Source organism: Pholcus phalangioides, unplaced genomic scaffold, assembly GCF_987345545.1.
Source record: "Pholcus phalangioides strain wild (caught in Gottingen) unplaced genomic scaffold, Ppha-v1.0 ptg000017l_1, whole genome shotgun sequence".
NCBI classification, from domain to species: Eukaryota; Metazoa; Arthropoda; class Arachnida; order Araneae; family Pholcidae; genus Pholcus; species Pholcus phalangioides.
In genome coordinates, this window is record NW_028301610.1 from 50,165,262 (window position 1) to 50,174,730 (window position 9,469).

The 9,469-nt window shown below is 35.5% G+C and overlaps 1 protein-coding gene across 1 annotated transcript in view; it reads left to right on the top strand.

The window, feature by feature from the left end:
• The window catches only part of LOC149074051 (uncharacterized), a 120,673-nt gene extending 111,547 nt beyond the window's left edge, over positions 1-9,126 (top strand). Inside the window, exons 35-36 of the mRNA XM_089247294.1 lie at positions 652-738; positions 9,042-9,126. Of these exons, the coding sequence (XP_089103420.1) occupies positions 652-738; positions 9,042-9,043 (89 nt within the window). The 3' untranslated portion in view covers positions 9,044-9,126. The remainder of the gene's footprint in view (positions 1-651; positions 739-9,041) is intronic.
• Positions 9,127-9,469: the final 343 nt, after the last annotated feature.

The window sequence follows — 9,469 nt, forward strand, 5'->3', positions numbered from 1 at the left end:
CTTCTAAATTCTATTGCTAAATACAAAATTCTATTGCCAAATGCTATTTTTTAAATTTCTCTTATTCGTGAAAAATTCAACTTGTAGGAAGAAAAAATTTTCCCTTAACTCGAAGTTAACACTAAAATACAGAAAAAGTTCAGGGCTGAGTGAAAACTTTGACTTAAAAAAAATGCACAATTTGAAAAAAAAAATATGCAAGAATTTGGGAAAATGGCAAAATTCTAGATTGGCAAAGTTGCCCCCTTTTACTAAGCTTCTGGGTGCAATATTGCCAAATAATGGTATTCAACCTAAATAAAATGCAAAATTTGCATTTAAAAGTGATCCTGTGAAAGTGGATCATATGCTGTTTCAAGTAAAACACAGTTTTTACTTACTTTCGAATGAATAGTCAAGGCGAGACACTTTTGTAGAGAGATTACCAAAAACTCCTATTCTACAAGTCTAAAAAAAACACTGATAAAGACCTATAAACAACTATAGTGAGACTTTATTGGTTGGCTCAGGAACTTGACAGAGCGCAAAACATTGTTTTAAAAAATTGGGAAAGTTGCCCCATATGGCAAAACTGTCCCTGTTCACGGTATATAGGTTGTTCATAATATGTGTAATTGAGTCTAAGTGACTGGTATCTTCTGTCAATTACAGAAAGCTTCCGGATAAATTGTCCAGAAGGTGATATGTCTTGTGATGTCCTCATTGCACGTATGTCGCTGCCTGAAGATATTTATAAATGTGAGTTTATTTTTTTATCAATTTTCTATTTATATGTATGTGATTTTTCTTTTTGCTTAAAAAAGAATGATAGTGGCAATTGAATAAGGGAAGGAAGTAGTCGGTGGCACACGAATAAGGCCGTGTTCACACTGGACTGATACGATAAGCAACACAACCCGCAATTGGACACGAATTGGTTGAAAACCTGAACTTCAAGTTTTTTAACCAATCCATGTTGAGTTGCCAGCATAGCAGTCCAGTGTAAACCCGGCCTAAGTTTCAGTCAATTGAAATTTGGTCTGCATCAGATTTTCGGGAAAGAAAATTATTCCCAAAGAATTTGCTTGAAAAAGCTTTTGAGATTTTTATTCCAGAGATGATGTGGAGTGTAATGTAAGTTCTTGCCATTGCTTCAAATCAAAAAATATATTTCATTTTCAAGGGAAAAGACAAATTTCGCCAAACAATCTGCGTCAATTCTTCCTGTTGAAAAATTCCCAAAATTGGGGAAATCACTTGAATCTGCTTTGACCATGTGTCCTGTTTCATCTGCATGTTATATTTTTGGCACGATAAAAAAAAATTTGTTGGGAAGATATTTAATAGTAGTAATGGCAGATAATTTGAACTACTGGTTGATTAATAATTGCCGCTAATCGATAATGCCATGCATGATGTCATGTATAGCAAAAAGAAAAGTCCCTCTTCAATTTTGTCTTTATCAATTGAAAATTCCTATATTAGACCTGCCAACCCTCTGAATTTAGGCAGTAGGCTCCAAATTTTTTATTCTTTTTTTTCGTGCTCTCCAGAATTTATATAAATTCCTTCCAAATTTAGCCGAAAAATACTTTTCATTTTAGCTGAAAAATTACGAGCGTTAACTGTATGTATGTCTTTTTCAGCATATGTTGTGTGGGATGAACAATAAACTAGGGTTGTTTGATGATAGCGTGCAGCGAAAGTCATCTAGCATTTGACAGACATTCTGTTTGAAACTGTTTCCTTCATTCCAAAGAGCACCTGACTGAGAACTAATTGTGCATTCTGTTATCTTTGGCATACAGCAATAATCGCTCTCGTCTGGCATTAGCCTGAAAGCTGAATCTTGTTTTTTCTGTTCGTTTTTTTTAATGCGAGACGTTTCGAAAGATCTTTCACCAGTTCGCTGGCTCATACTGATTTTACTCTTGTGAGAATGCTAGTTTCAGTGTTTATGTGGACTTCCCGCCCCTATTTTATTACAGTTTTGTTGTGCTGTCAGAATCACCTGTGCAGAATCCTTAGTCACACTTCCAAATTGTTTGGTTTGGCATGGCACCACGCAGCCAGTCAGAACTCTGTTACATTAGCGACTGCGGTTTGCAGTATCTGCAGTGGCCACTGTGCAGTTATATGGCCATCGTGCTTGCCTCTCCTCCTGAGGATCCAGGTTCAAACTGTGTTGACGGCACAGTGGTGGCTGACTGAAGTTGGTTTTCTGTGGTTTGCCAGCTTTGAGGAGTGAATGCAAGCCAGTCTTCTATTTGAAAAAGTTTATCTGCAGAGAGCAGGCAGAACTACAATACCGATACTGACATAACATGAAAATTCAAACATTTCCACCTTTACTTTAGAAAATGGAAGACAGATGGTAGCCTGAGCATGAAACAAGTGCAACTTGATAACATAAATACAGTAGGGCCACGCATGCACTCAGAACACACATTCCGGCATGTGCCGATTCATTAGAAATTCTGCAGAGGAATATGTACAAGGTTCATGTACTGTTAAGTAGTAACAGTAGCTTCTGTAACCTATGGGTGCTCTGCGCTGTTGCTATCATGTGCTGCCCGTGTGATTGTATTGAAAATAAAATGTGGGGACATTCTAGGTAGCATAAAAATTGATAGAGAAAAAAAATTCACCTTTTATCAGAAAGTTGATGAAATCTGATAGTCTCTGTTCTTAAGATTTCATATTAAAAGCTGTTACGTTATCAACACAAGCAGCAAATGTTTTGCATTATTATATTCTGGTCAGGAGAGTATGCAAGACCTACCTGGGGGGGGGGGGCGCACTTTCCTTCAATTGATTTGTTTTAATTTTTCTCACAAATGAATGAGATATTTTTGATCGGGCCATAGCATTGGTGGATCAATGTGGGGGTCCCCTCCTAGGAGAATCAGAATCTGGATTCTCCAAAAGTTGAAACGTCTGAAAGAAAACACAAGCAGGTAAAACTATCTGGAAGAGTAATTTGGTTTTTTTTAATTTTTTAAGATAATGTTTCCAGACAGTGATATCGCAGAAAAGGTAAATCTTGCATTCCTTGATTGCTTTCCATTTTTCCATCTGGTGTATTTGAAAAGCTTAAATGTGTGTATTAAAAAGATTAATGCAGTGAAACTGCGCTACAATGATACTCAATATAACGATAAATCCCTCTACAACGATATTTTTTCTTGTTTGACAGTATCATTGTATTGAAGTTTCAATGTAATTAATAATCTACTATTATGATAATAATTATAATTAATATTAATAATTTTATAATTAATTATACGAAATTTTCAACAAAAATTACCAGGAACTTTTTGAAAGTGACTGGAAAACTCAGGGAAAATGTTTGGTACAAAAATGAGTATGAACCCTGTTGTATGGGAATTTTTACTGCTGAACGTTTCTAGTCATCTGAGGGCTCGTTGCAGAACAATGCAAAACTTCTGCTTTGGGACAATAAGTAACTTCCAAGAAGGAAGAAAATGAGCTTGTAATTTGAGGTGCTGCTGTACTAATGAATAAGTCGTAATTGTGTGGAAAACTTTTCTCTGTATAATCTGTGTTGTGTACTCAATCCAGTGCTGTTTCCTAAGAAAGTTTTTACTAGAGTATTTTAACCTTTTTTTTCTTTTTTATATATATATATATATATAAAATGAAGTATGACATTCTTTGTTTGGTTTACGTTTTCGTCTTTGTGCATGTTTGATATGTTATGAAATTATGTTCCTATCTACTTCAGTTTTGTTTAGAATTTCATTCATCTGTCTCTGCATAGTTAGATTGATATTATTGCTGGTATGCTCAATCCGCATAGTGCTGACCCCCGTCCAGAATGCAGCCTTTATGAGGGTTTCTAGCAATAATGTACAATTACGGAATCAGGAAGCATGCATTGTATACCTCTGATCACTGTGATACTCATAAATGATAGACTGAGAAGGCTATACATAGATCAGTGGTGCACAACCTCTTTAGTCCACAGGCCAGATATGCAGTGCACTATTTCTCTGGCCATATGACCCGTATTTTACTGGATATTCCATTAATTTTGGATGTCCCAACTTTTTTCATAAAAAATTTCCCCATTTTTCCCCCTCATTTTCAACAAGGTGTGCTTGAATTTTTGAAATTAAGAATTAAGATCATTTTCATGACTTATAAAATATATTGTGCTGATTATGACTCTAATTAACACAATAGAAATAAATTCATCTTGAATATTTGTCCAACGCAAGTTGTTTTTTTTTTGTCAATTTTTCACATGCATCATTTTCTGTGATTGGTGATTTTTCAGCAGTTTTAGTGATAGGTTGCAACTTTGATTGCCTTTGACAATTCTTTCTGCTTTAACTGGCAACTTTAATTGCCTTGATAGTTTTTTGGCTGTAATTAGAAACTTTACTAGTCTTCATTTTTTTTTCTCTCTTCTGCTGTAACCACCAACTTTACTTGCCTCTGACAAATTGTTTTGGCTGTATATTCCAACTTTAATTACCTTTGTGACAGTTCCCTTTGGCTATAAATGGCAACTTCACTTCCTTTTACAATTTTTTGGATGTGATTGGTAACTTTACTTTCCTTTGACTTTTACTGCTTTTGACAAATTGTTTTGACTGGTAACTTTACTTGTCTTTGACAACTTTTTTTTGTATCCTGTATCCCCAAAATCAGAATATGCTGAAATCTGTGATGTGCGTCACAGATTTGTGACATGATGTATGCCAGTGCTGCTACAGAAAAATCGAAGAAGTTCATGAAAAGTTTAGAAAACACTATTATGGGAATTTTTACTGCAGCAGTCAGCCAAGGGCTCATAGCAGGGCAACACAATATATTCCGCTTTGGGGCCCGTATCTTTATGAAAGAAATATAGTCTGCCTATAGGTATTTATCATATTGTGTGTTATATTTTTCTACTGGAAAAACTTTCATATCGCTGGCCGGCTGCATTTGGCCCATGGACTGGAGATTGTGCACCCCTGACGTAGATTAATCGTCCAACTTAGATTACTTTTTGGTATTTCTCTAACACTAATTTTGGCATTTCATCTTTTTTTCACAAACAAACCTCTGTCTTAAAGAATTTCTTGTTGAAAACGATGAACCTTACCACACCATGAATAATGTTATGGATAAAAAAAAGTGATCGAGTAATTGAAAAAAGGAGCAAGTCGCTCTCATTCACTCACTTTCTTGTTCATTGAATTGCTCAATTTCTCAGTTGCTTTCTGACTCAGTCAGTCACTCATTTTCTCTATTTGCAGGAGGAAATGCAGACCTGTTTTCAGAGATATGTATGCTAATTTTTTGACATGATGTTTGTGGGCATGCCACCTATAATTTGATTAAGATAGTAATTTGAATGACAGTGTGAGTGACTGATTCAGAGAGCAAGTTAAAAAAGGTGGGTATGTGAGCGTATGACCAAAAAAATCAGTGAGAGAGTGATCAAGTGAGTCACTGTCTCACTTGTTCTCATTTTTTTTCCTCACTCACCTTTTTGCTCATTCACTGGCTGCTCACTTGCTCAATTTCTCACTTGTTGACTGACTGACTCACTTTCTCCATCACTAACCCATTGATTCATTTTCTCCCCGACCAGCTTAGTCAAGTAATTTGACCAAGTCAGACAGTTGCTCATTTGCTCTGACCAAGGCAGTAATAAAATTAATTAATTAAAGGGAACTCTCTCTCTCTCTCTCTCTCAATAGTGAATTATTGCTAGTTTTTCCAGATTCAAATCTCTGTTGAATGGCATCTCAAAATGGTTTCCATATAGCAAGAGTAACATTACCTCATTATAGTTCTTTTTATTATTAGTGTCTTTTGTATATCTTATTTTGTGCAATACATAGTTTCATTTTTTTTCTTTCAATTATCGCAAGTATTGAAAGTATTTTTATTGCATTGCATACATATTGCATATTTTTACAATACGCGAGCGTGTGGCGCAGTGTTCAGTATATGTTGTTACAGTCAAAGTCTAGAGGCTTTCCAAAAAAGCCAGTGTTTGAAGCACACAATGTTGACCATAACATGTACATGTTTTGTTTAAAAAAATTTGAACACCCCCAGACAAAGCCGCTTGAAAGGTAAGCGTATTCACTCAATGTTAAAGAATGGCAGCGGAATTGATAGCAGCGCCATCTGAGAAGCGGAAGGAAAAACTTTCAGATTGATGGGCGTGGCTCCCCCTTCCTCTACTGCTGATTACGTCACTTTTCCACGGATTTTCGCTGCTAAATCAGCCGTCAATGATGTGAGAATTAACTCATCACCAAAGAAAGCTTTTCAAGCGGCGTTACTATCGAATTACAAAGGAAACCGATTCATCATTCAAGCATCGTGATTTAAAAATTAGTCATTTAATATAGCTGAATTGCATTTCATGACCTCTATCTTGGATTGGTTATTTTTACTTAAAGTATTCAACTAAATTCCGTTGTTCAAATCACCGAAATTTTACGTCATAATTTTAACCAGTCTACTCTGCAGAACAGTACGAGACTAATGCCATTCCTCGATAGTATTTTTATGTAAGCAAGAATTTTTTTGAACAGATTTTTTTTCAGAGAAATGTAGCTTGGTTGACCAAGTATTACCGCCATAGCAATTTATAGTTAACATATTTTGTTCGAAATTTCGAGCATTTTTACGGTTCTAATGTGGTGAAATGAAAATTACGGATGAGAATGACTGACTATAGCCCTGATAAATCAATTCTTTTATCATGTCCTAGAAAATAATATAAAATGAAGGAAATTTTTCACTTACCTGTTGCTGTCTTTCGGAAATTTATACATGTGAACACGTTTTCGAGTTCATTTTGCAACCATAAAATCTGCACTAAAACTTCGGATACGCGGACATATTCAATAAATATAGCTACAAGGTATGTAGAGAATTTTAGTTGGCCCTTAGAAGGATCTTTTTAAGAATTTTAAAGATTAAAATTCGCCAAAAAAATAAAGAGCAATAGCTAACTAAGCGTCTTCACGTGAGTAAAGTAAACAAAATGGCGTGGAGGGGAAAAAAGACGATTCCTTCCCGACGCAAGCAGCCAATCACAGGCCAGCAGTAGGAGTTTGTCCTTCCTCAACAGAGAGGGCGCTGATGTCATGTGTGGATTCCGGTTTTCCCATAGGACTGTTCACGCTTACTCTTAATGCAGCTTTGCCCCCAGAAATTCACGAGCGGTTCATAAAATGCTCAAGTAGGAAAGCCCAAATTAACAGTGTGGTTGTAATTTGCATGTCCATCATCCGAGAGGTTCCTCTTGATCATATGAGTGGCAGAAAAATTTGTGATAAGTAGATTAAATGTGCCAAATTACTTTTTCCTCTTTTGTTTCAAAAAGTTGGAACACCTGACTTAAAACAGATTATTACATTAATATTTTCGTGTAAATTTACATCAACTTGGTCAAATGCAAGTGTTGTATGTCTTTCCTAGTTATGTATGAGCCACTGTGATGGTCGAGTGGTCATAGTGAGACTCTCATTGCAAGTACCCGGGTTTGAATGTGAGCTGTTCTCCCCATGAAAAGTCTCGCCACAGATAACAACAGGCCTAAAATGATACAATTATTGGATCATTACACTTTGCTCATAGTTAGGAAAAAAAATTGATGGCAGCATTACACATAACAAATATTATACAGAAACAGACTCCACATTAGGCTCACAACACATACATGCACAGCTTCCAGCATGGCCTAGGTCTTCTTGGACAACCTGCTTCATTGAGACAGAGCAGTGGGCTATAATCTGGTTTGGAGGTTATGTATGTAAACCTAAAATATAGTTCAATCTTCGCATTACAGATTGAAGAATGAGACATTTCTGCAAATGCAAAATTATGACGATGAGATTGGTTGAGGTAAAGTCCAGATCTGTGACAGACTTATGAATGCAATGTCGTAATGTATAAAATCCACGGTCAAGGCCAAAGATGACCACAGGACAATGTACTAGTACGATATCGGCTCTAATTCTATCCTAGCAAATGCACATGCAATTTTGCATTTGCAGAAATGTCCCATTTTTCTACCCGTAATGCATAGGTGCCAATGCTTTCAATTTTTCAGCTTTATTAAAATCTTCCGGTCGGAATCAGATTCTTCCGATTTTTTTTATAACTTCATGGAAAAATTCCTAAAAGTTCACTAATTGTGCTTTGTCTGAATGGAAAATCCCTAAAGAAAATATCTCTTCAGTCCTTGCAATTCTAGGCTGACCATGTTTTCTCAGGAAAAACATGGGAAATCTCAGGATTTCAAGTATGAAAAATTGGTAATTGTTGCCAAATATGATGCCAAAAGCGAGCTAAGTAGCCAATTATTGCTAAAAAATTCAGGTCTGCGAAAAATACATCCCGTGAAAATTGGATTTATATATGGTCACCCGTTGCAAACCCCCCCCCCCCCCAAAAAAAATCAACAGGTTTTTTTTGTTATTTGTGCTTTGTTTCCTTCGATGCGAAGTATGTCATCACGTGATAAAAACTACAGATTTTTCAGGTATGCAAATTGGCAGCTATGCGTAATGCGAAGATTGAACTGTATATACGTGTATAATCCAGATTTACATAGATAAAAGACGTACAACATTTATTCAGTCGATGTAAATTTGCATGGAAAATATTCATGCAATAAACCATTGTAAGTCATGTTCTAACTTTTTGAAATAAAATTGGAAAATGTTGTTTGGCACATTCAATCTACTTAACGCAAATTTTTTTGCCATTGATATGCTCAGGAAAAACCTCTTTGAATATGAAAATGCAAATTATAACTGTACTGTTAACTTGGGTTTTCCAACTCGAACATTTCATGAACTGTTTCTGTAAATTTCCAGGGTGTTCTAATTTTTCGAAACTAATGTGTGTATAATGTACATCAACCAATAATGTCTGTATGATAATCATATATAATAATTACATTTTTATTTGCTTTCCATTCATTCATTCACATAAGTATCGAAAAGAAAACTACCATAAGGCTGTTGTGTGTTATATTGTACAATTTTCATCCATTTTTATTGTTTGTATATTCGTAGGAATACTGATTCAAGTCTGGAATCTGGAATGTTGTTTTGAAGAGAGACATCTTTTTTTTTCTTTTTTTTAAGATCGAGAACTAAGTCATAGTGGGAAACGCTCAAAGCTAACCCATGCGTGTGTAAGATGTTATTAATAACAATAAAAAATGAAACTAAAGTTTTTTTAAACAAAATCATCTGTTATTGTATTGTTTTGTGTTCTTTGGCTAGAGTTTTTATCAGTTCCTATGCAGAAGGGAAAAAGTTGCTTGTGGCATCTTTCGAATGAATGGGTAAATCACTCGCTTGTATCACTTCAATCATTTGTTTCCCCACTAACTCAGTTGCTCATTCAGTTACTCTCACTTGCTTATTCACTCATTTTCTTGCTAATTTGCTAATTCAGTTGCTCACAACTTGCACACACATTTGCTCGCTCTCAATTT